The sequence below is a fragment of the Prionailurus viverrinus genome, chromosome B3 (assembly GCF_022837055.1).
Source record: "Prionailurus viverrinus isolate Anna chromosome B3, UM_Priviv_1.0, whole genome shotgun sequence".
In the NCBI taxonomy this organism is placed as follows: domain Eukaryota; kingdom Metazoa; phylum Chordata; class Mammalia; order Carnivora; family Felidae; genus Prionailurus; species Prionailurus viverrinus.
Genome location: NC_062566.1, coordinates 144,478,829 through 144,506,694, shown reverse-complemented (window position 1 = coordinate 144,506,694; position 27,866 = coordinate 144,478,829). Strand labels below are relative to the sequence as shown.

At 41.8% G+C, this 27,866-nt stretch overlaps 1 gene segment (V, D, J or C); it reads left to right on the top strand.

The window, feature by feature from the left end:
• The first annotated feature begins 13,752 nt into the window (after nucleotides 1-13,752).
• LOC125168491 (immunoglobulin heavy variable 3-23-like) overlaps nucleotides 13,753-27,866 on the top strand; it is a 73,048-nt gene continuing 58,934 nt past the window's right edge. Inside the window, 2 exon segments of the V gene segment in view lie at nucleotides 13,753-13,804; nucleotides 13,904-14,231. Of these exon segments, the coding sequence occupies nucleotides 13,759-13,804; nucleotides 13,904-14,231 (374 nt within the window).

The window sequence follows — 27,866 nt, the reverse complement described above, 5'->3', positions numbered from 1 at the left end:
CCATTTCAGGCATTACATTCTTTACCACAGTTGTGGCACTGGCATATCCAGTCAGACAGCATCAGTCCATCCACCAAACATGCAGCCATTAACCAAAGAGGAAGCCAATTTGTCAAATCCATCTGGAGAGCCCCAGTGGGCAGGGAGGTGCTACAGGGACTCCCTGGGGCCTGCTGATATTATACAAAACTTGGAGAGATTTACAAGTAGTGCCTGGGAAATAATTTAGTCAGAGGTTTAGTGGATGCCTGGGAAGAACCCACTGTCTCTCAGTTTCTTAATTATCCCATCTGATGGGGTTGGTGCAAGACCAAAGGAGAGAAGAAAGGGGCCTCAGGAGGCCCACTCAACCCCGATGTACACCCCATCTGATCATTATCTGTCCACCTGTCTTTTCCCATTGTGAGGAACTTACATGATAAACAATAGTCCAAGTCAGGGAAAAAGGCAGGCTGCTAAAGTGAAGGAAAGGACAGGGGCCTCTGATCTTGGCTGTGTATTTGACAGCCTTGTGAGCTCTGTCAGTCGCTGGAGAGACAGTGACAGTCCCCCCAAGTTTGGGCTGGAGAGTGACTGTTAGCAATTTTAGCAGAAAGATCAGTTATGTATAATGGGGCAGCAATTATAGGCCTGCTGGAAAAATGTCCTCTGTCCTCTGGTACTCATGGCGGTTAGGACCTGTGGGATTTCCAGAGGGTGCCAAAAGCCCTGAAGACTCCAGGGCAGGTCTGGAATGGCTGTGAATAGTGGCAGTCATTCCCTCTGCAGATGTGCAAGCTTGGGAAAACCTGGGAGCGCAGTGGCTTAGACTGATTTTACAATAGGCAGAGAGGACGCCTGGAGTACCTCTAGTAGGGACACTGGCCTGAGTGGTTCCTATGTTTCCCCACATACACAAGCTGTCACAAAATTGAAGTCAGGGTGGGGCACCTGAGTGGCTCAGTTGATTAAGCTATGGACCTCAGCTCAGGTCATGATCTCGCAGTTTGTGAGTTCAAGCCCCACATCGGGCTCTGTACTGACAGCTCAGAGCCTGGAGCCTACTTCAGATTCTATGTCTCCCCCTCTCTCTCTACCCCTCCCCTGCTCACGCTCTGTGTCTCTCTGTCTCTCAATAAGAAATAAATGTTAAAGAAATATTAAAAAAAAAATAGAACTCAGTGTTGACCACCAGATGTCCCAGAAACCATTCCTATAGCTGAGGGCAATCGTGTGGAATGAAGTAGGGTCTCCCCTTTTAAAATTTTTTAATGTTTATTTATTTTTGAAAGAAAGAGTGTGAGTTGGGAGGAGCAGAGAGAGAGTGGGACACAATCTGAAGCAGGCTCCAGGGGTTCTGAGCTGACAGCACAGAGCCAGATGCAGGGCTCAAACTCACAAACCACGAACTCATGACCTGAGCTGATGTAGGATTCCCACCAACTGAGCCACCCAGGTGCCCTGGATCTCCCTTTTTAGGGAGGGGAGTGGTATAGCCCGATTTAAACTGTTAACATGACACAAGATGATGGAAGGGTTGGTCAGTGGCCAGCTGGTAGGTAGGTGGTGGGCCTGAAAATTACAAACTTGTCAGAGAGGAATACAGAGGTGAGTGAGGATCCTAATGTATCCAGACAGCAGCTGTGGGGGTGCAAGCATGCAGTGGGGCCTGATGGCCCAAGGTCTAATTTTCATGGGAAGAAAGTTATAGGACATATCCGAGAGGCACAGGTTGTCGCAGGATACCTGTAGCCACTCCCTTTCCACGGAATGAGAGGTGAAACGTGTTATTGATATTCAGACAGTTGAGAGTTTGGGTGTGCACAGAGCTCATATTAACACTTTAAAGTAGGTTAATGACTCTGAAAGCCATGAAAAGAAATCTGTGGCAGCATCAGGTAGGGGTGAGGGGCTCACAGAGACAGAGCAAAGGCAGTGAAGTTAGGGGTCCTTGGGAAGCAGTAGCCAGGTTTCCTTAAAAGGTTATGCAACTGCATTTTTGTACTGGTGAGAGGGATGTGAAAAACTGACAAGACACTTTGTGGGGAGTTTTGAAGCAATGTGACATAGTCCTCATTGGCAGTAGCTGTTTGCAACTGTGGACATTAAGAAGACAGGAGGGTTGGGGGGCCTGGGTGGCACAGTCGATTAAGCGTCCGACTTCAGCCAGGTCACGATTTCGCGGTCTGTGAGTTCGAGCCCTGCGTCAGGCTCTGGGCTGATGGCTCGGAGCCTGGAGCCTGTTTCCGATTCTGTATCTCCCTCTCTCTCTGCCCCTCCCCCATTCATGCTCTGTCTCTCTCTGCCCCAAAAGTAAATAAACGTTGAAAAAAAATTAAAAAAAAAAAGAAGAGGAAGACAGGAGGGTGAATGGCCCTGTCCGGCTGGTGCTTTAGGAGGGTGGGGGAGTCTGCAAGGGCTCTCTGACTCCTTTGGTAATAGACTGACAAGTCACGGGCATACTAAACAAGAGTGCAGCCTTGGGTGAAGGCACAGAATGTAAGTTGGCTTCAAGAACTTGGAGTAATATTGAGCCCAACTTAGTTGCCTTCCCCAAGCATACATGAAAAGAGAACTTGTGAATCAGAGTGCAATGGCATTGACAAGAAAGTTGAGCAGATGTTCATTCCAGTAATGCATCTTCATCACCAGGAATTGAGGCATGAGCAGCAGCCTGGTTAGGGACAAAAGATGGGGAGGAAGGGTAATAGATGACAAAAGACTTTATCGTTCCTACATTGTACAAATCAGTACCTTTGACTTCTGAATCAATTCTGTTCTTTCTTTACTCACAAGATCGGGGTGTTACACGGTGAGGAGGTAAAGCAAGAACATCCTGCGGTAACAGAGTCTATCACAGGGTCAGGTCCTCCCTCTGCAGCAAGACAGGGCATCTGGATACTGATGGGTGGGGGCAGTTCCTTTCTCAGGCCCCCTGAGCACAGGCTCTGCACTGGGGGCAATCCATCCTCTTGTGCATGTGAGGCCCAGACACTAGTGGGCACATCTTTAAGACTCATCCTCTGAGGAGCACTTTGAATGGAGGTGGGTCTCCATTAGGGAAAGGGGGAAGCTTGAGGTGTGGTCTGATGGCAGGGAAATGAGAACACCTTATTCTCCCTCCTGCATTTTGGATATTAACTCCTTTTCAATATTTTTTTTAAATTTTTTTCAATGTTTATTTATTTTTGGGACAGAGAGAGACAGAGCATGAACGGGGGGGGGGGGGGCAGAGAGAGAGGGAGACACAGAATCGGAAACAGGCTCCAGGCTCTGAGCCATCAGCCCAGAACCTGACGCGGGGCTTGAACTCACGGACCGCGAGATTGTGACCTGGCTGAAGTCGGACGCTTAAACGACTGCGCCACCCAGGCGCCCCTCAATATATTTTATTGTAATGTCTACCCTCCCATAGACTGCCTTCTAGCTCTGCAAATATTTGCTTGCCCCTTTTCTAGTATGGTGTAGTCCCCCTTGCCTGCTTTGTTCTCTGTGACTTTGCTTTTATATTAAATCAATCATTCTCAAGTGAATGTCATCACGTTTATCTTTCATGTTTTCTTTGAAGGCATTTAGGTTCAAGTGTTCTTCTTAATCCTTCATCCATTTTGAGATTTTTTTGTGTCGACGTATATGTATGAAGCAAGATTATGGCCAAATGTTATTATTTTGCATGTATATATCAGTACTATTTTTTAATTTTTACTTTGTTTTTGAGGGAGAGACACAGATCATGAGTAGGGAGACACAGACATAGAGGCAGAAACAGAATCCAGGCCCTGAACTGTCAGCAGGAGCCTGATGTGAGGCTCGAACCCACCAACCATGAGATCATGACCTGAGTGGAAGTGGGATGCTTAACTTACCGAGCAACACAGGTGCCCCTAGTCAACACCATCTTTAAGAGACACTATCCTCCCCCCACTGTGCATTGTTGGAAATCTTGTGGAGGATTTGCTGACTGCATCTGCAAACTTCTACTTCTGGGCTCTGTGATGAGCTCCACTGGTCTAAATGTCTCATTTGATGCCAGCAGCACACTGTTGTGGTTAATGTACCTCTGCAATATCTTTAGAGAGAGAGAAGTGTGATGTCTCCAGGTTCTCTCGATGTCATGATTGTTTTGTTGCTTCCATGTGTTGTGTGCTTTCATATGAATTGTATATTTTCAGATTCCTTAAAAAACTCATTGGCATTTTTATTGACATAACAAGATAAACATAAAAATAACAAAAAAAGATAAAGCAGACAGAACATAGAGACTATCACAAATACAGAAAACAAATCAATTACATAAAAATTTGTATTTGGAAAAGTAACTAAATTTGAAACAAATAGGTAGCCTGGGGAAATAGGGAAGACTCAAACAAATGCAATCAGAATTGAAAGAGGAGACATAACTGAACTAAAGACATGAAAAGGATCATTAAAGAAAAACTTAGGTATTTATAGGACAACAATTAGATCACCAGGAACAAATTACACATTTTATGCCATAATGTAGTCCACCAAGACTGTTTCATGAAAAATACAAAATGAACAAATGAAAAATTAATAAGATTTCTCTATCTAAAACCTCACCCTCCAAAAAATCTGAATAGGAGTCCATGGATTTATTAAAACTTCTACTAAGTATTTAAGGAGGAATTAATGCCAATATTTCTCAAACTATTACAAACCACAGATAAAAAACAGCACTCCCAAATGAAATTTGTGAGGACAGCATTGTTGTCACACCAAAACCAAAGAAAGACACCACAAGAATGGAATCTACAGGTCACTATCTCAAATGAACATACATGCAAAATTCCTTCACAAAATCTGAGCATACTGAATTCAACAGAACTTTGAAAGGATCATACGACATAATCCAGTGTAATTCACTCCAAGGATGCAAGGATCCTTCAACATACATAGATGCATAAATGTGATGTCCTCCATTAACAGAAGGAATGATTGAATCAAAGCCATCATTAATTGATTCAAAAAAAGTTAGAGAAAATTCAACACACGTCCATCATTTAAAAAGAACCCAATTAAAAAGGAACTGAAGGAAATTACCTGCACATGATCATGGCCTCTATGAAAAGCCCACACCTGACAGCATATTGAATGGTAAAATGCTGAAGGCTTTCCTGTCAAATCAGGAGCCAGGCAATGATGATCACCCCTAACATAAGTATTCCCCATGATGACGTGAAGAATACATATGCCACCTCAAACTATGTCATCTTGTCACACTGCTTATTTGGGTGAAAGTCACTTGAGAAATAGTCCAAGTACACTCAGCCTATCCATCGTCCCTTGACAGCAGGATATAAATCTCCCTCCCATGTACCAAGAGGGAAGAACCATCATTAGCACCAGAGTAAACAATACAGGGACAAGAAGGCTGTGCAAACAAACCTACTTACTTGGTGACTAAAATAATACCCCAAACTTAACTCTTGCCAAATCCAATGTTTTGTTGTCTGAAAGACACAAGTGCCACCTGCTTTGTCCTTTCTCTGGGTGTCATGTCATTAGGAAGGCCATGCACTTACAAAATGAAATTGATTCTCTCCTGTAGATATGTCTTATGTCAATTGAATCCTTACACTGGCTAAATCCCAGAAGAAAAGAAGGGAAAAGCTATCTTCTCCCACAACTGGAAGATGTAACGAGAAAAAAATAGGGAATAAAAAAAATAAAAGACATTTAAATCAGTAAGGAGGAAGGAAAATTACTTGTTTGCAGGTGACATTGATCTTAAACATAACAAAACCCTAGAGATACCACAAAAAATATTAGAACCAGTTTTTTTTAATGATGAAAAGAGCAAGATGCAAAATGAACAAAGAAAATAAATAAAAATAAGCCACCTGTGATTCTACACACCAGCATGAAAATACATGCAAAATAAATAACAAAATTATACAAGTGAAAATTGCAGAATAAAGCATTTTGGGTTAAACTTCAAAAAGTATGTAAAATACTTGTAGAGTGAAAAAAATCTATGTTGATGAAAGACCTGTAAAAATACACACAGGACTGCAAATATACCTGTACCCACTGAATACAATTATTCATATTGTCACAGCACCATCTACACAAACTAAACTACAAGTGCGTCCCTATCCCTGTCGTTCATTTTTAAACTATCAAATCTAACAATGGAGCTTGATATATATGTCAGAGCACATGCAAATGGGGTCCTCTCTGTGCTGATAAAACCAGCCCATCCCAGACTCTGCAGCTGGGAGAGGAGCCCCAGCCCCGGGAGTCCCAGGTGTTCCCATTCTCTGATCAGGACAGAACAGACACCTCACCATGGAGTTTGTGCTTGGCTGGTGTTCCTGGTTGCTCTTTTAAAAGGTAATTCATGGTGAATGAGAGACACTGAGTATGTGAGTGGACATGACTGAGAAAGAGTGGATGTGTGACAGATTCCTGACCAAGATGTTTGTGTCTGCAGGTGTCCAGTGGGATGTGCAGCTGGTGGAGTCTGGAGAAAACTGGTGCAGCCTGGGGGGTCCCTGAGACTCACCTGTGTAGCCTCTGGATTCACCTTCAGTAGCTATGGAATGAGCTGGGTTCGCCAGGCTCCACGAAAGGGGCTGCAGTGGCTCGCATATGTTTATGATGATGGAAGTAGCACATACTACGCAGACTCCGTGAAGGGCCGATTCACCATCTCCAGAGACAACTCCAGGAACATGCTGTATCTGCAGATGAACAACCTGCGGGCGAGGACAAGGTCACATATTACTGTGCAAGAAACAGGGTGAGGGGACCTCGCTGGGAGCCCAGAAACAAACCTCCCTGCAGGAGGGGATCAGCACCACCAGGGGGCGCACACTATGCACAATTCTGCTTTGTGTTGCCAGGAGCAGGTGAAGATGGAGGTTACAGGCAGGTTTCATCTCAGGGTCTGGGGCTTCCTGTCCACACAGCAGTTTCTCCAGGGAGCCTCTCTGGACACAGGATTCTGTGTTTACCTATTAGCTGTGTGAATTAGATCATTGTTTTCATAGGAAAACTATCCTACCATGCACAAAGACACAGTTGTTTGCATTGCTTTCTCCTGTCCCTCAACATGAGTGAATTACAGATTTCCTGAGGCACAATAGCTGAACATTTACATGAGTCCCAGAGCTCCCACAGCTCCCCATTATCTTCACCCAGCCCTTGTCCCAATCAAACAACGTGACACTTCCTTCATGGCACTTTGCTACTCAGGACTTTAAATGAGCTACAGCTTTATTCAATTCCTCTAAACAAGAGATAAATCATCTCCATGTATTAGTCAGGATTCCCTCGAGCAACAGAACCCAAAGCACATTGGTTTCCATGACAAAATATGTTGAGAAGTCCCATGATCTACTGTCACAAGTTGGGGAGCCAGGAAAACCAGTGGTATAATTCTCGCCTGATTCTGAACTAGTGTCTAGTCTCAGAACCTGCAGAGCCGATGATGTAACTCTAAGAACAAGGGCAGGAGGAGACCAATGTTCCAGTTCAAACAAGCACATGGGAAGTAAAAATGAGGGAATTCTTCCTCCCTCTGCATCGGATTCTACTCAGAACTGTGATGGAATGGGTGATGCCCAGGCAGAAAGAAACCATGGATGGAAATGCCAATCTCTTCTGGAAACTCATCACAGACATACACAGAAACAGTCGTGAACTGGACACCCATGACACAGTCAAGATGACACATAAACGTAATCATGACAAGTCAACCTGCTGTAAATGTTGAGTTCAAAAACTGAAGATTTAGAAGTCCATGCCATCACTGGGGTGGAGCCTGGTGGGCACAGCAGTGCTCCTGTGGAGAAGCAGCCCCGAGGCCCATAGGGACTGCTGCGGTTTGAGGATCCCCTGGGTCATATCGGGTGAGACAGTTACCTTCTTGGAGTGCATTTGGGAGACAGGGCATTGCCTCTCATGGGGCAGGAGAGCTGACAGGCACCATTGCACTGCCCTGGTCATTAGCATAGGAGCCTCTGCTGAGAGCAGCTAACTGAATGCTGCCTTCTTGTTCTTCCTCACCATTAACTCCAAGCTCCTAGTGTTCATGCAACTGCCCTTCTGGGATAACCAGCTCCAACCACATCACAGCAAGACACTGTCCCAGAGCATCAGTGGGGTCCCTGTCGCATTGAGTTCATACAATTTGGTGTACTCGCACCCAGCTAGAGCTCCTGAGATAAAACATAAGAGCTTTGAGCTGCCAGGTGTGCCAATGGATTGCACAAAGGCAGGGTGAAGGCCGGGTTCTGAAGGAAGCCTGGGACCCATGAGTACAGATTGTTCTATGTGAAGGCCTCCTGAACAGGGGTGGCTGGAAACTCCAACTGCAGGGACAAGAGAAGGAACTGATGTCAATATTTCCTCCCATCAATTATCATGGACAGAATTCAGTGAGCAGCACAACACCCCCCAGTAGATACTGAGCCACTGACACCAAGACATACCCACCTTTCCTTCCTCAGGTGCTTCCTTAACAGAAAGAGTGCCTATAACCCAGACAACCATTGCACCCCTCCCTCCAAAGACCACCATATACCCCCACAGGCACCAAGTCTACTGACCATATAGTGAGGCATACCTTCACCTCTAGGGGAAATACGAATTAGCCTCTTTTAAAAAGGAGACCAAACTCACCTAGTTAAAACTCACAACACTATGGACAAAGTTGAAAAACTCTCCCCTGGAGTCCTGCAAGGAGACCTGCAAGGAGAACTCTGCAGAGGACTGACCTGAGGGACAGAGCAGCCAATACATGACAGCACAGTGCACACAGCACATGCAAGAAATGCTTCCAGAATGTCAGGTTGTTAACAGTATGTAAACATTTCTCAAAAAAGACACTCCTCTAGAAGCAGACAACATAACAGGATTTTCCTAAAACACTTAAGAGAGCGGAGACATGGACATACAGAGTGATGGAGGAATTCATTCCAAAAGAAAAAACCATAAAAGGACATTGCCAGGGATATAATTAAAACACATATAAATAATAAGCCTCAAACAGAATTTAATACCTACCATAAGGAAACTGAACTTTTAAAAACTATCAGAAGGATACTAGCTATGCTTGAGAAAGCCTAGAAGACATGAAAATATGCTAACTACAGATGGAAAAGACCTAAAACACAGTCAGGCTGAAATTTTTAAAATGCAGTGACCAAGATGTGAACCTGATTGGATATAATGAACTCAAGGCAGAAAGAAGCATATGAATGAATAAGTGACATGGAAGCTAAAATTTTGTGAGAAATGAAGCAGGAAAGAAGAGGAAAATTAAAATATTGCAGCACAAACGTATACATAGGGAATCAGCAACTCCATAAAGTGTAATAAAATTCTTTCCAAAGGAGTCCCAGAGGAAGAAGACAGGGAGAAAAAATGGGAGAAGTTTGTCTGAGTGCATTAGAGTGGAAAATTTCCACTAAATGGTGAAGGAAACAGATGTCCACATGTATGAGTCACAGAGAACTCCCACTAAAATTAAAAAAAAAAAGCAGGCCAACTCTGAGACATAACATAGTAAAATTCACAAAATACACAGTTTAAAAAACCCTATAAGCATGAAGACAGAAGAGTTTGCTAACGAATACAGGAAGATAAAAAAAGATTATGGCAGAAGTGTCCACAGAAACCTGCAGGAAAGAAGGGGAGTGGCATAATATCCTCAAATGTTCAATTGAAAATTAGGCAGTCTCTGGGGGAGGAGACAAGATGGCAGAACAACGTGGAAGATTTTTGTGTGTTTCGTGTCCATGAAATACAGCCAGACCAACACTAAACCATCCTACACACCTAGAAAACTGATTGGGGATTAACACAACAATCTGCACAACCTGAACCACAGAATTCAACAAGTACGTGGCATGGAGAGGGGACCATGGGGAGCAAGAAGCTGCAGGACTGGAGGTTCTTTTGCAGGCAGAGAGAGGACGGAGACTGGGCAGTGGGGGAGAAAACAGGAAAAGCACCCCTCCCCAAAAGCAGCTGGAGAGAACGTGGAAAATTGGAAACAGTCATAGGGACTAAACTAAAATGGGAGAAAGGAGAAAGGAGAGTAGGTAAATACCACTAAGACTGTAAACAAGGGGAGTGCAAAGGCTGCAACTCCACAGCTCGATAACTGGAGGTGCTCTGGTGGGAAGGGAGAATCCCAGGAACAGAGTGGGGTCCGGGATGTTCTCAGGACACACGGGGAGAGGCAGTTGCACTGCTGGAAGGACATTTGGAGGAGACTGACAAAGCCATCTGGTCCCAGCAGACCCCGGAAAACGGCCACATTCACTGGTGCTGCAACAAGGTTGTTTAGGGTGAAGCCTGGTGCCAGACGTGTGTTGTGATTTTCCATAATCCATGAAACACTGCTGCTACACTCTCTCGCGAACTTTTTCTGGGGCGGGCTGGCACCTGGCCACAGTCTTTGGGCACCGACAACAACAGGGTCCAGCAAGCGTTCCTAGGTGCAGCCATTTTCGGCTCATTCAGACATTGCTCATTCGGACATTGCTTGGTGAGACCCTCCCACAGAGAGCAGAAGGGGTCAAAGCCGCGGTCCTTTGGACGTAAGGGACCAGGGAAAACAGCCGCGTCTGTGACAAAACTTGGGAGAGAGGTGCGGCCTGGGGCCTGGTCACGGAGAGTGAAGGAGCGGGGAGTGGACAAGGGCTGAAGACAGAGGATGGGTGTGCAATTGCTGATCCAGGAGAACAGACTGGGTACCTAGGTGGTGCCATTTTCACCTCTCCCGCCCATTTGCATTGGCACCTAAAAGCACGGCAACAATCCACCCCAGGAGCCTAAAAGCGCCATCTAATGGAAAGCAGAGCCATTACACTGAGCCCCTCCCAACTGGGCCAACAGGGCTCTTCAGTAACACAAGTCTCACTGCTGCTTACTTTATGGACTATAAAGAGCTACATAGACTGACATCTAGGGGATAAGGATGTAATTTCAGTCCTATTTCAATCTGTTAGCCAGTTCATCCACTCAAATTTTCTTTCTTTTTTTCTTTTTCTCTTTTACACTTCTTTTTTCTTGAATGCAGAAACAAAAAAATTATTTTTATTATCAATTATTATTAAAAATAATTCTCTTAATTTTTATTACTATATTTTTTACATTCCTGTAACTTTTTTTCAAATTCTATTTTACTTCCATCATTTTATTTTACTCTACCTCAGTGTATTCCAGTTTTCAAATTTCCAGTTTCCTTTTTACTTTTTCATTCTTTTTCTTTTTTTCTCTTCTTTGTTTCTGTAGTTTTTCTGGAATGCAGAATGAGAAAAACTTCATTTTACTTTCAATTTCTATTAAAAATATTTTTCCTTAATTTTTTTACTATATTGATTGCTTTTATGCAAATTTTTTCAAATTCTATTTTACTTCCATCATTTTATTTTAGTCTACTATGGTGTATTCACTTTTTGAATTTTCAAATGATTTCTTTTTTTTCCTCTTTGTATCTTTTTTCTCTTTTTTGTTTCCTCTCTTTTTTCTAGAATACAGAAAAAGAAAAAAATCACATTTATTTTTAATTGTTATGAAAAATATTTTTCTTTATTTTTTCCACTATATTCTTTACTTTCCTGTATATTTTTTCAAACTCTATTTTATTCCCATCATCTCATTTTAGTCTACTTCAGTGTATTCATTTTTTCAAATTCTCAAATTATTTCCTTTTTTTTCTCCCCCTCCCATTTTTTTCTCTAATCTGTCAAACCACTTTCAACCCCCAGAACAAAACACACCTAGGATCTAGCATATTCCATTCAATTTGTGTGTGTGTGTGTTTAATTTTTAATTTTAATATTTCTGTAATTTTATCTTTTCATTTCAATTTTGCGACCTCATTAATTCCTTTTCTCCCTTCAAAATGATAACATGAAGGAATTCACCCCAAAAGAAAGACCACGAAGAAATGACAGCCAGGGATTTAACCAACACAGATACAAGCAAGATTTCTGAACCCGAATTTAGAATCACAATAATAAGAATACTAGGTGCAGTCAAAAATAGATTACAATCCCTTTCTGCAGAAATAAAAGAAGTAAAAAATAGCCAGAAATGTATTGCCAACTAATCTTTGACAAAGCAGGAAAGACTATCCAATGGAATAAAGACAGTGTCTTCAGCAAGTGGTGCTGGGAAAACTGGACAGCGACATGCAGAAGAATGAACCAGGACCACTTTCTTACACCATACACAAAAATAAACTCAAAATGGATGAAAGACCTCAATGTAAATCAGGAAGCCATCAAAATCCTCGAGGAGAAAGCAGGCAAAAACATCTTTGGTCTTGGCTGCACCAACTTCCTACTCAACATGTCCCCAGAGGCAAGGAAAACAAAAGCAAAAATGGACTACTGGGACCTCATCAAAATAAAATCTTCTGCATAGTGAAGGCAAAAACCAGCAAAGCTAAAATTCAACTGAAAGAATGGGAGAAGATATTTGCAAATGACATCTCACATAAAGAGTTAGTATCCAAAATCTATAAAGAATTTATCGAACTCAACACCCAAGACACAATCCAGTGATGAAATGGGCAAAAGACATGAATAGACACTTCTCCAAAGAAGACATCCAGATGGCCAACCGACACATGAAAAAATGCTCCACATCACTCATCATCAGGGAAATACATATCAAAACCACAATGAGATACCACCTGACACCTGTCAGAATGGCTAACATTAACAACTCAGGCAACAACAGATGTTGGCGAGGATGCAGAGAGAGGATCTCTTTTGAATTTTGGGGGGCAATGCAAGCTGGTGCAGCCACTCTGGAAAACTGTATGGAAATTCCTCAAAAAACTGAACATAGAACTCCCCTACGACCCAGCAATTGCACTATTAGGCATTTATCCACGGGACACAGGTGTTCTGTTTCAAAGGGACACATGCACCCCCGTGTTTATAGCAGCACTATCAACATTAGCCAAAGTATGGAAAGAGCCAAATGTCCATCGATGGATGAATGGATAAAGAAGAAGTGGTAAATATATACAATGGAGTATTACTCGGCAATCAAAAAGAGTGAAATCTTGCCATTTGCAACTATGTGGATGGAACTACAGGGTATTATGCTAAGTGAAAAGAGTCAGTCAGAGAAAGACAAAAATCATATGAGTTCACTCATATGAGGAATTTAAGAGACAAAACAGATGAACATAAGGGAAGGGAAACAAAAATAATATGAAAACATGGAGGGGACAGAGCATAAGAGACTCATAAATATGGAGAACAAACAGAGGGCTACTGGAGGAGTTGTGGGAGGGGGGATGGGCTAAACTGGTAAGGGACACTGGGGAATCTACTCCTGAAATCATTGTTGCACTATATGCTAACGAATTTGGATGTTAATTTTTAAAACTAAAAATAAATACTAATTAAAAATTAAAAAATTAAAATATTGTAAGAGAAAATAATGTGCGATCGTGCTGTTGAGGTAAATATTTCTTAAAGATTATGCCGAAGCCTCCATTAATAAAGGTAAAAATCCAAAACTGAAAAAAAAAGAATTCTTCATATTGTCACACCGCCACCCACACAAACTAATATTGGAGTGCGTCCCTACCCTGTTATTCACTTTTACACAATCAAATCTAAGTCTGGAGCTTGATATATATGTCAGAGGACATGCAAATGAAGCCCTCTCTGTGCTGATAAAACCAACCCAGCCCGACCGTGCTACTGGGAGACGAGCCCCAGCCCCAGGAGTCCCAGGTGTTCCCATTCTGTGAACAGCACAGAACACACACACCTCACCATGGAGTTTGTGCTGGGCTGGGTTTTCCTGGTTGCTCTTTTAAAAGGTAATTCATGATGAACGAGGGACACTGAGTCTGTGAATGGATATGAGTGAAAGAGTGGATGTGTGACAGTTTCCTGACCAACATGTCTTGTGTCTGCAGGTGTCCAGTGTGATGTGCAGCTGGTGGAGTCTGGGGGAGACCTGGTGAAGCCTGGAGGGTCCCTGAGACTCACCTGTGTGGCCTCTGGATTCACCTTCAGTAGCTATGAAATGAACTGGGTTCGCCAGGCTCCAGGGAAGGGGCTGCAGTGGGTCTCAGCAATTAGTAGTGGAGGTAGCACATACTACGCAGACTCCGTGAAGGGCCGATTCACCATCTCCAGAGACAACGCCAAGAACACGCTGTATCTGCAGATGAACAGCCTCAAGACCGAGGACACGGCCACATATTACTGTGCGAGAGACACAGTGAGGGGACATCACTGGGAGTCCAGACACAAACCTCCCTGCTGGAGGGGATCAGCACCACCAGGGGGCGCACCCTATGCACAATTCTCCTTTGTATTTCCAGACGCAGGTGCAGATGGAGGTTACAGTCAGTTTTCCTGTCAGGGTCTGGGGCTTCCTCTCCACACAGCAGTTTCCCCAGGGAACCTCCCTGGTTATATGCTTCTGTGTTTACCTATTAACTCTCTGGATTAACAACTAGGTTGTCATAGGGAAACTAGACTAATGTGCACAAAGACACAGTTGTTTGCACTTGCTTACTCCAGTCCCTCAACATGAGTGAATTACAGATTTCCTGGCGCACAACAGCTGCACCTTTACAGGATTCCCAGATGCGCTCCCTGTGCAGCCAGGACCACAGGATCCCACAGCTCCTCCTTATCCTAACCCAGCCCTTGTCCCAGTCAAACAATGTGACACTTTCTTCATAGCCCTTTGCTACTCAGGACTTTAAATGAGCTACAGCTTTATTCAATTACTCTAAATGAGAGACAAACAATCTCCATGTATTAGTCAAGATTCCCCTGAGGAACAGAACCCATAGGTCATTGGTTTCCATAACTAAGTATGTTGAGAAGTCCATGATATACTGTCACAAGCTGAAGACCCAGGAAAACCAGTGATGTAATTCTTGTCTGATTCTGAACTAGTGTCTAGTCTCAGAACGTGGAGAGCTGATGATGTAACTCTCAGAAAAAGGGCCAGAGGAGACCAATATTCCAGTTTAAACAAGCACATGGGAAGTAAAAATGAGGGAATTCGTCCCCCATCTGCATCAGATTCTAGTCACAACCTTAATGGAATGGGTGGTGCTCAGGCAGAAAGAAACCATGGATGGAAATGCCAATCTCTTCTGGAACACATCACAGACATCCACAGAAACTGTGGTGAATCTGGGCACCCATGATGCAGTCAAGATAACCCATGAAGTTAATCATGACAAGTCAACCTCCTGTAAACGTGGAGCTCAAAGACTGAAGATTTCAGAGTCGATCCCATCATTGGGGTGGAGCCTGGTGGGCATAGAAGTGCTCCTGTGGAGGAGGGCAGAGGCCCATAAGGGGAACTGTAGTCTGAGTATCCCCTGGGTCACATGGGGAGAGACAATTCCCTTTGTGGAGTGCATATGGGAGACGGGGCGTTGCCTCTCATAGGACAGGAGAGCTGACAGGCACCATTAAAATTCCCTGATCATTAGCATAGGACCTCTTCTGAGAGCAGCTAGCTGGATGCTGCCTTCTGGTTGTTCTTCACCATGTACTCCAAGCCCCTAGTGTTCATAAACTGCCCATCCAGGGTAAACCAGCTCCAGGCACAGCACATCAAGGCCCTCTCCCAGAGGATCAGTGGGGTCCCTGTATATTGAGTTCATACAATTTGGAGTTTTCAAACCCAGCTAGAGCTCCTGAGATAAAACATAAGAGCCCTGTGCCACCAGATGGGCCAATGGCTTGGACGCAGACAGGGTGAAAGCAATTCTGACAGAAGCCTGGGACCCACAACTGTTCTCTCTGTGTGAGGGCTTCCTGAACAGGGGAGGCTGGGAACTCCAACTCCAGGGACTAGAGAGGGAGCTGATGCCAGTATTTCCTCCCACCAATCAGGATGGACATCTTTCACTCAGCAGCACAGCATCCCCAGTGGAAGCTGAACCACTAACACCAAGCTCCACCTACTCCAGCCCCCATCAAGTGCTTGCTTACTAGGAAAGAGTGCCTGGCAACCAGACCACCACTGCACCCCTTCCTCCAAAGACCACCGTAAACCCCCACATGCACCAAGTCAGCTGATCATACAGTGAGGCATATCCTCACCTCTAGGGGAGATAGGAATTAGCCTCTTTTAACAAGCAGACCAAACTCACCTAGTGAAAACTCACAACACTAGGCACAAGGTCCAACACTCCCCACTGGAGGCAAGGAGAAACTCTGCAGAGGACTGTCCTGAGGGACAGAGCAGCCAAAACACGACAGCACAGTGCCATGGAACATAAAACAAATGCTTCATGAAGCGTCAGGCCCTGGACAGTATCTGAACACTTCTCAATAAAGATACTACTCTAGAAGCAGAAAAGACAACAGGATTTTCTAAAACATTTAAGAAGGCAGAGACATAGACAACAACATGATGGAGGAATTCATCCTAAAAGAAAAAATGATAAAAGGTCATTGTGAGGGATGTAATTAAAACACATAAACTAATGTGCCTCAAACAGAATTTCTAAAACTCTCATATTGAAACAGGATTTTCAAAAAGTATCATAAGGATACCAGCTGTGCTTGAGGAAAATATAGGAGACATGAGGGATTCCCTTATTGCAAACAGAAAAGACCTAAAAACTAGTGAGGATGAAATTTTAAATGTTGTAACCGAGATGTGAAACTGATTGGATATAATGACCTCAAGGCTGAAAGAAGCAGATGAATGAGGATGGGACATAGAAGATAAAATTATGGGGGAAATGAAGCTGGAAAGAAGAGGAAAATTAAAATATTGCATCACAAACATACACTTAGGGAAATGAGCAACTCCATAAACTGTAATAACATTCTTTTGAAAGGAGTCCCAAAGGAATAAGAGGGAGAAAAAGGGGGATACATTTTAGCTGAGTGAATTATAGTGAAAATTTCCACAAGCTGGGGAAGGAAATAGACATCCACATCTAGGAGGCAGAGAGAACACCCATTAAAATAAAATTTAAAAAAAGGCAGGTCAACACTGAGACATATCATAGGAAAATGGCAAAATATCCAGATAAAGAAAAACCATAAAAGCATCAACACAAAAGAAGTTGCTAACTAACAAGGGAAGATTAAAAAAAAAAAAAACTATGGCAGATGTCTCTACAAAAACCTTCATGCAAGTAGGGAGTGGCATCATATCCTCAACATGCGCATCTGAAAATTATGCAGCTAAGAATACTTTGTCCAGTAAGGCAGTCATTCAGATACAAGGAGTGATAGAATTTCCCAGACAAATAAAACCAAAGGAGTTCAGGCCTCTAAATCAGCCCTGCGAGAAATTAAAGGGGACCCTTTGAGTAGGAAAGGAAGACTAAAAGTAACAAAGACTAGAAATAAACAGAGAAAATCTCCAGAAACAATGACTTTGGAGGTAATACTATGGCACTAAGTTTATATCTATCCATAATTACTGTGAATGTAAATGGGCAAAATGCTCCAATCAAAGACATAGGATACCAGAATGGATAAAAACAAATACAAGATCCTTCTATACACTGCACACGATTGACTCATTTTCAACCTAAAACACCTGTAGATTGAAAGTGAGGGGAGGGTGAACAATTTATCATGCTAATGGACGTCAAAAGAAAGTTGTAGTACCACACTCATATCACACTAACTAGTTTTCAAACCAAAGTTTGTTACAAGAGATCAGGAAGGCAGTATATCATCATAAAGGGGTCTATCCAACAAGAAGATCTGAAGCTTTAAATATTTATACCCCAAAAATGTAAGCACTGAAATGTATAACTCAATTACTAAGAAAGATAAAGAAACTCATTGATAATAGACAATAGTAGTAATAGAGAATGTTAACACTCCACTTACAACAATGGAAAGACAATCTAAGCTGAAAATCAATAAGGAAACCAAGGCTTTGAAAGACACATGGACTGAATGGACTTAACAGATATATTCACAACATTCCATCCTAAAGTACCAGAATACACATTCTTTCTGAGTGTGCATGGAACATTGTCCAGAACAGATCACATACTATGTCACAAATCAGCCCTCTACAAGTACAAAAAGACTGAGATCATTCCATGTGTATTTTCAAACCACAACACTATGAAACTTGAAGTCGACGACAAGAAAAATTTGGGCAACACCACCAATACATTAGGTTAAAGAACATTGTAGTAAAAGCGGAATGAGATTTTCAGGAAATTACAGAAGCAATAAAAAATACATGGAAGCAAATGAAAATGAAAACATGCCAGTTCCAAACCATCTGGATGCAGCAAAGTTGATGGAAGAGTGAAATATATAGCAGTACAGGCCAAACTCAAGAAAGAAGAAAGGTCTCAAACACACAACCACTTTACAACTAAAGGAGCTAGAAAAAGAACAACAAATGAACCCTAAGGCCAGCAGGAACAGGTAAACAAAAAAGATTAGAGCAGAAATAAATGATACAGAAAGAAAGAACAACAGAACAGATGAATGAAACTATAAGTTGGTTTTTGTAAGAATAAATAAAAATGATAAACCCATGGGCAGACTTGGCAAAAACAAAAGAGAAAGGACGAAAGTAAATATAATCAGAATTTGAGAGGAGACATCGCGACTGACACCACAGAAATACAACTATAAGAAATAGTTTGGAGATTTATATGCCAACAAATTGGGCAATCTGGAAGAAATGGTTAAATTCCCAGAATAATGTAAACTACCTAAACTGAAAAAGGAAGAAATAGAAAACGGGAACAGACTGATAATGAGCAAAGAAATTGAATCATTAATCAAAAATCTACTGACACACAAAAATCCAGGGCCAGATAGGTTCACAGATGAATTCTACCAGATATTTAAGAAGAGTGTAAAATATTCTATTTAAGTAGAATAGAATATTCCTCTCTTCACAGACTGTTCCAAATAATAGAAATGGAAAGAAAACTTCCAAATTCATTCTATAAGATCAGTATATCATGGTTCCAAACCAGATTAAACCCCACTAAAAATGAGACTTACAGGCCACTAGCCTTAATGAGCAAGAATGCAAAAACTGTCAAGAAAATACTTGCAGGGGCGCCTGGGTGGCTCAGTCAGTTAAGCATCTGACTTTGGCTCAGGTCGTAATCTTGTGGTCTGTGAGTTCAAGCCCCGTGTCGGGCTCTCTGCTGACAGCTAAGACCTGGAGCCTGTTTCAGATTCTGTGTCTCCCTCTCTTTGAGCCTCCCCCACTCATGCTCTGTATTTCTCTGTCTCAAAAATAAATAAACATTAAAAAAAAAGAAAGAGAATACTTGCAAACTGAATCCACCAATACATTAAAAGGATCCTTTAACGTGACCAGGTGGGATTTATTTCTTGGCTGTAAGGGTGGTTCAATAGTCACAAATAAATCAATGTAATACATACCATCAATCAGGGAAAGGATATGAATGATATGACCCTCTCAATAGATGCAAAAAAATTGACATAGTACAGCATCCTCTCTTGATAAAACCCTCCACAAGGGGTAGAGGAAACACACCTCAACATCATAAAGTCCGTACATGAAAACCCTACAGCTAATATCCTCAGTGGGGAAAAGAAACCTTTTCCTATACTGTCAGGAACACAAGAGGGATGTCCACTCCCATCATTCTACTTAACACAGCAGTGGAAGTCTTATCCTCAAAAACAGACAACAAAAATAAATAAAGGCATTCAAGTTGGAAAAAAGAAGTCAAATATTCCCTCTTCACAAATGACATGACTCTATATAAAAAACTCAAGACTCCACCAAAATATTGCAATAACTGATACACAAATTCAGCAAAGTAACAAGATACAGTATCAACATACTGAAATCGGCTGCATTTCTACACAGCAATAATGAAGAAACATAAAGAAAAATTAAAAAAAAACTATCCATCCAGTTTACAATTGCACCAAATATAATAGGATACCTAAAGAGTTAAAATATCTATACTCTGAAGACGCTAAAAACAGTGAAAGAAACTGAGGATGACACAAAGAAATGGAAACACCTTCAATGTTCATGGATTTAAGGAGCAAAGAGTGTTGAAATGTCTATGCTACACAAAGAAACGGGAGACTTCATGATTATGGATTTCATGCTATATTACAAAGCTGTACTCATCAAGACAGTAAGCTACAAGCACAAAAGAGACACTTAGATCAAGAGAACAGAAGAGTAAACCCAGATACGGACTCACAAATGTATGGCCACCTCATCTTGGATGAAGTAGGAAAGACTATGTAATGGGAAAAAAGACAGCCTTGTCAACAAAGGCTGTTGGTAAAACTGGACCAGAACATGCAGAAGAATGAAACTGAACCACATTCTTACTCCATACACAAAAATAAATCCAAATGGGTGAAAGACCTAAATGTGAGACAGGAGACCATCAAATCCTAGAGGAGAACACAGGCAGCAACCTCCTGGACATTGGACATAGGAACTTCTTACTAGACGTGTCTCCAGAGGCAAGGGAAACAACAGCAAACTTGAAATACTGGTACCTCATCAAAATAAAAACCTGCACAGCTAAAGAAACAATCAACTAATCCAAAAGGCATTCTACAGAAATTAAAAAGGTATTTGCAAACCACATATCTGATAAAGGCTTACTATCCAAAATCTATAAAAAAAACTTCTCAAACTCAACACCCAAAATACAAAGAATCCAGTGGAGAAATGGTCAGAAGACATGGGGAGATACTTTTCCAAACAAAGCATTCAGATGGCTAACCGACACACGAATGTATGTTCAACATCACTCATCATCAGGGAATTACAAATCAATGAGAGATGACCACACACCTGTCAGAATGGCTACATTTAACAACACAGGAAACAACAGATACTGATGAGGATGAGGAAAGAAGGGAACCCTTTTATACTCTTGGTGGGAATGCAAAGTGCCCGGACCATTCTAGAAAACAGTTTTAAAACTAAAAATCAAACAACCTTACACACCAGCAATTGCTCTACTAGGAATTCATCCAAAGCATACAAAACTTCTGATTTGAGGAAGCACATGCACCCCAACATTTACAGCAGCATTAACTATGACAGCCAAACTGAGGAAAGAGACCGAAAGTCCACCATGTGATTAATCTGCTATATGTATAGAATGGCATATTACTCAGTCACAAAAAAGAATGAAATCTTGGCATTCGCAAAGGTGTTGATGCAGCTAGAGGGTATCATGCTAAGCAAAGTAAGTCAGTCAAAGATGACAAACACCATATGATTTCCTCATATGGGGAATTTAGATCTAGGGGAAGAGGAAAAAGAGCAAGAAATCATAAAAAAAACTCTAAGGTTAGAGACCAAACTGAGGGTTGCTGGAGGGCAGGTGTGTGGGGGATGGGATAATGGGTGTTGGGGATTAAGGAGGCCACGTGTTGTGATGAGTACTGGTTGTTAATGTAAGTGATGAACCAATAAATTCTACTACTGAAATTAATATTACACAATATGTTAACTAACAAATATTTAAACACAAACTTAAAAAATTTAAAAAGTGGAAAAAAGGAAGGGAGAATTGTTGTCACAAATTGTCATGAACATGGAATCGAAGGTAGTGAGTCTAACGTCTTGCATTTACTCATTATATCCCTGATGGTGGACATAAATTAACATACTCATGAATTTTCACAGCAGTGCCAGGTGGGCTGGAATTCAAACCACAGCTGCCCTTCCCAACTCCACTGTGCCCACACATCATGGGCAGCTTGTCCAGACACCTGCACAAGAATCCACGTTGGGCCTCAGCAGGGACCCACATCTGCAGAACTGGAAAGTGTGGACAGTTGACGCTTCCTAAGAAGCTCTGGGTTTCCTTCCCTGATTTGGTGTCTCAGCTCCCTTGTCTTCCTTTCCTGTCTCTTGAAGAGAACCATGTCCCCTGTTAGTGGTTCATGAAAGTGAGGGGCTAGATGTTCTATAAACATTCAATATGACAGATAACATACAAGGGGACAAAAAAAAAAAAAAAAAACCATATGATGCAGCCTGTCTCGCGGCTCCTGTCACCCAATGTGGTAGAGTACAAATAAACCTAAGTATTCATTTGGTCAAAAACCGCACAGCACGTTGGAAAAGTATTAAGAGATGAGAAGCCTGGAAGAATTCCACAAATGCAGATATGAGCTCCCCTTGGAAGGAAGAAGAAAAATTACAGTACCAAACACGCAAGAGTAAAATAATTTTAGGAAATGATACAAGAGCTTCAATGCGTTCTATTCATGACGTGTCTAAAATTGGCAATGCAAAAATGGATTTTGAGGGTTTCACATAGAATTGCGAAGGAAAAATTGTGTCAAGAACTCGGTTGTGTGCACAGACCTCAACGGCGCCTGAGACATATAGAAAGCCCGCCACCTGAAAAGTTAAACGTGTTTTTGGACCCCAGGAGCATATCTATCAAACCTGATGAGCAGTCTGGCCAAAGAGACACAGAATGGCAACTCTTGTGAAATTTGAACTTCAATTTCATATATTTCCACATAATTTCCATATATTAGGAAAAACCATGCTACGAAAATGATTTGCCAGAGTCTATAAATTTAAAAACAAATGACAAAACTCTAAGTCACTAGACACCAAATAGGGAACACGTCAACATTGAGAGAAACCAGAAAAAAAACAAGACTTGTAGTTACATTGTAAGTCAAGATATCAGTGGGGTGCCTGGGTGGTTGAGTTGGTAAAGTGTCTCACTTCAGCTCAGGTCTCAATGTCACAATTTGAGGGTTTGAGCCCCGTTGTCAGGCCCTATGCTGACAGCTCAGAACCTGGAGCCTGCTTCAGATTCTGTGTCTCCCTCTCTCTAAGCTTTTCCCCGCTCACTTTCTGTCTCTCTCTCTCTCTCTCTATCAAGAATAAACACTTTAAAAAAATATTAGTCATAAGCAATCAATCATCAAGAAAATGAAAACTATAGCTAAGAACACAAGACCCATAAAAAGAAATGGTATCAATAGACTTTGTGAAAATCAAATACGCTTATCTGCCCACATGAATACCAATAGTAAGATAAGTTACAGAGTAAGAGACAACATTCACAAATTGCATAACCACCAAGGGACCTGCATCTTGAATATGCTAAGAACCCTCAACAGTCAATACGAAGAAAGGAAACAAACCTCCATAAAACAAGCACAGCCTTGTGTAGTAGACATCCTATCCTTGAGGTTATAGACACATTAGGTACGGACTGGAGAAGACTCTTCACACCATCGACTGTCAGGGAAATTCAAATCAAGAACGCAATAGATGCCCTATACACACATCCCAATGGCTCCGGAATGAAAACAACACTGACAACAACATCCAGGTGAGCATCCAGCATACGTGGGGCCTCAAACAATGCAGGAAGGATTGACAAACAAACACCAGCTCTGGAAAACCGTTGGCTGTTGCTTATGAAATTATACATGGATGACATAAAAAGGAACCTGGAAATACCACTCCCGAGTATTTGTCCCTGAAAAATGAAATCCCATGCTCAGAAAATAAATGGTGTATAAATATTTAGAGCATCTTTCTTAGTGTTAGAAGCTCAGAATAAGGCAAAAGTCTTTCTAAATATAAAGGAATAAACCAACTACGAAACTTCCATCAATGGGATGCTTTGCCACAGAAATGTGACACTAATGATGCACACCTCAAACCAGGTGAAACTCAAAGACATGATGTGGAGGGAAGGGCGGTAGTCCCATAATTACGGAGGAGGTGTGACCTGGGACATTCACACAGCCAGACCATGGTGACAGTGGTTTGGTTGGGCATTCCTTATCTCTTTCTTTCCCAAACCACATGATGAGATACTCTGCTTCATTTGAGAGCACTCCTATGTTCAACCACCCTCTGATGTATGGAGTCTCCACAGACTGAACCCTACAACCTCGGACTCCTCTGAATGGAGAGTTGTTGAGACCATAGTCTGATATGTGTTCTGACAGGAGCTGTTCCCTCCACTGTCCCTGGCTCTGGCTCTCTCCTGCAGGTGAGGGGGAGTAGGTTAGGAATCCTCCACTGAAACCATCTGTCTCCTGCACCTGACTCTCCCACAACATGAGGCCCAGACCTTTTTCCTCACACTTAGCTGGAAATGAAGTCAGTTCTATAGGAACAGATTTGCTCCTTGATTTAGAGGATTGCTCCATCTCCCCCTTACCCTGGGCAATACTCTGGGCAAAGCTCTGCAGGGGGTGTCGGGGACAAACAGGATTTGAAACAGTTTGGAAACTGAGGGCTCTGTTTAGGGGTGGCTGGCAGCTTCACTGCCTTGTGGCTTGCTTGTCCTGGTGGAATAAGACTCCTGCCATACAAGTCAGGTCTGGGGTGATCAGGTTCCCAGCATCCCTAGTGGACTGTGCCCAGGGCAGAGCTTCCTTCCTGGGAGTGGGGCTGCCAACAATGAGTGAGTCGCACATCTCAGTGGCACCTGCTGGGACTTGGCCTCAACAGCAAACAGCTTAGGGTCACTGACATCCTGTCCCTCTGGGAAAGAGTCCTCTGAACAGGAGCTGGTCACCGGGAACCCTGTGTATTGGCTACAACAGTCTGGAGGGGAGGTTGCAGCCAGACTCTGTGGCACATGCCTATAGTCCCAGTTACTTGCACTGGAGTTTCTACTTGCTGATCTGGGGTGGGAAAGGAAAAGAACACATATGTTCAAATATTCTAGGTATTCTTTCTGGTAGTATATTTTCTGCAATAAATGCTTCTTCATGGGATGTATGCCAACTTGGCCATTTGCAGGCACTATAAATACATTATTTGAGTTTTTCTTCAAATTCCAGTTAGTTTTAACATGCAATGTAATATTACTTTCAGGTGTAAAATACAGTGATTCAACATTGCACTACAGCACCCAGTGTTCGTTGTGAGCGCTCCCCTTAATCCGCATCAACTACCTCCCCATCCCTCCACCCACCCTCCCCAGTGTAACCATCAGTTTTTTTCCCTATAGTTAAGTATCTGTTTCGTGGTGCTTACGTGCTTCCATCGGTTAGGCCCACGACTCTTGATCTGGGCTCTTGTCTTGATCTCATCATTCCTGAGATCGAGCCCCACTTTGGTTTCTGCACTGACAGCATGACGTTTCCTTGGGATTCTCTTCCCATCTGCCTCTGCTCCACCTCCCATTCTCTCTCTAAATAAATAAGTGAACATTGAAAAAATCGCCTATTTCTTGGTTTGCCTCTTCTCTCTTATTTGTCCCTTTGCCCATTTGTTGTTTATTAAATTCTACATATGGATGAAATCATATATTTGTCTTTCTCTGACTTATTTCAGTAAATATAATACTCTCTAGGCCCATCCCTGTCCTTACAAATAGCTAATGTCATTCCTTTTACGGCTGAGAAATACTCCAGTGTGCGTGGACGGGGTTATGTAGATATACCACGTATTCTATACCCATTCATCGATCAATGCATACTTGGGCTGGGTTGTTTCCATACCTGGGCTGTTTGTGACATAGCTGCTAGAAACATAGAGGTACAATTCCCTTAAATTAGTATTTTTGTATCCTTTGGGTAAATACCTACTAGTGCATTTGTTCTATCGTAACGTATTTGTATTTTTAGCTTTGTAAGGAACCTCCATGCTGTTTTCCATAGTGGCTGTGCCAGTGTGCATACCCACCAGCACCTCGAAAACGATCCTATTTCTCTGCATCCTCACCAACACCTGTTGTTTCTTGTGCTGTTGAGTTCAGCCTTTCTGACCAGTGTGAGTTGATATTTCATTGTAGTTTGGATTTATATTTCCCTGATGAGGAGTGATGTTGACCATCTTTTCATGTGTTTATTGACAATCTTTAGGTCACATTTGGAAAAATGCTTATTCATGTCTTCTGGCCATTTTTTAATAGGATTATTCAGTTCTGGAGTTGAATTTTATACCATATATAGAAAACCTGAAAGACTCCACCAAAAAAAAAACCCCCACTAGAACTGGTACAATAAACCCATAAATTTGCAGCATACAACATCAACATATAGAAATCTGTTACATTTCTATACACCAATAATGAAGCAGGAGAAAGAGAAATCAAGGAATCAATCCCATTTAAAATTACACCAAAAACCATAATATACTAGAAATAAACCTAAGTAAAGAGGTAAAAGATCTGTACTCTGAAAAGTCTGGGAAATTTATGGAAGAAATTGAAGAAAACACAAAGAAATGGAAAAATATTCCATGCACATGGATTAAAAGAAAAATCATTGTTAAATGACAATACTATCCAAAGCAATCTAGACATTCAACGCAAATAATTCAATTTCCTGTCAAATAATACCAGCATTTTTCACAGAGCTAGAACAAATAACTCTAAAATTATCATGGAACCACAAAAGACCCCAAATAACCAAAGATCTTGAAAAAGAAAAAAACCTGGAGGCATCACAATTCTGGATATCAAGCTATATTACAATGCTGTAGTCATCAAGACAGGATGATACTGGCAAAAAAAAAAACATAGATTAATGGAAAAGATTACAAAACCCTGAAATAGTGATCATCACTATATGATCAACTAATCATTGACAGAGCCGGAAAGACTATCAAATGGAAAAAGTCCCTTCAACAACTGGTGTTGGGATAACTGGACAGCATGGTGAACTTGTAATGAACCTGGACCACTTTCTTACAGTACACACAAAAATAAATACAAATTGAATGAAAGACCTAAATGTGAGACAGGAAACCATCAAAATCCTAGAGGAGAACACAGGCACCAACCTCTTTCACCTTGGCCAGAACAAGTTCTTACTAGACATGTCCTCAGAGGCTTGGGAAACAATAGCAAAAATAAACTATTGGGATCTCATCAAGATAAAAAGCTGCATAGTAAAGAACAAATCAACAAAACTAAAAGGCAACAGACAAAATGGAGGGGAGATATTTGTATGACATCTCAGATAAAGGGTTAGTATCCAAAATCTATAAATAACTTACCAAACTCAACACTCAAAAGACAAATAATCCAGTGAAGAAATGGGCAGAAGACATGAATACATATTTTTTCACAGAAGACATCCAGATGGCAAAAAGACACGAATAAAGATGCTCAACAACACTCTTCATCAGTGAAATATAAATCAAAACCACAATGAGATACCAACTCACACCTGTCACAATGACTAAAATTAACAATTCAGAAAACACAAAATGTCAGCAAGGAGGCAGAGAAAGCGAAACCCTTTCACACTGTTGATGGTAATGCAAACTGGCGCAGCCACTCTGGAAAACAGTGTGGACATTCCTCAAAAAATGAAAAACGGAACTATCCTGTGATCAGGCAATTGCATTTATCAAAGGATACCAAAGGTATCCAAAGGATACCAAAATGCTGATTCGAAGGGGCACATGCATCCCAATCTTTATGGCAGCCTTATCAACAAAAAACAAATTGTGGAACAGCCCAAATATTCATCAACACATGAATGCATAAAGAAGAGGTGGTAAACATATACAATGCAATATTACTTAGCCATCAAAAAGAATGACATCTTGCCAATTACAATAATGTGGATGAAACTACAGTGTATTATGCTAAGTGGAACAAGTCAGTCAGAAAAAGTCAAAATCCTATGATTTCACACATTAGTGGAATAGAAGAAACACAACATACGGAAAGGAAAAATAAAATAAATCAAAACAGAGAGGGAGGACCAGAAGACACTCTTAAATACAGAGAACAAACTGAGGGGAAGTGGGGGAGGTGGGCTAAATGGCATGTGGCCATTAAGGAGGGCACTGGTTGAAATGAGAACTGGGTGTTATATGTATGCGATGGTTCTCTAAATTCTACCCCTAAAATCAGTACTACACTGTATGTTAACAGATTGAATTTACATTAATATAATACAAGAAAATTATATATAGAGGTAGACTAC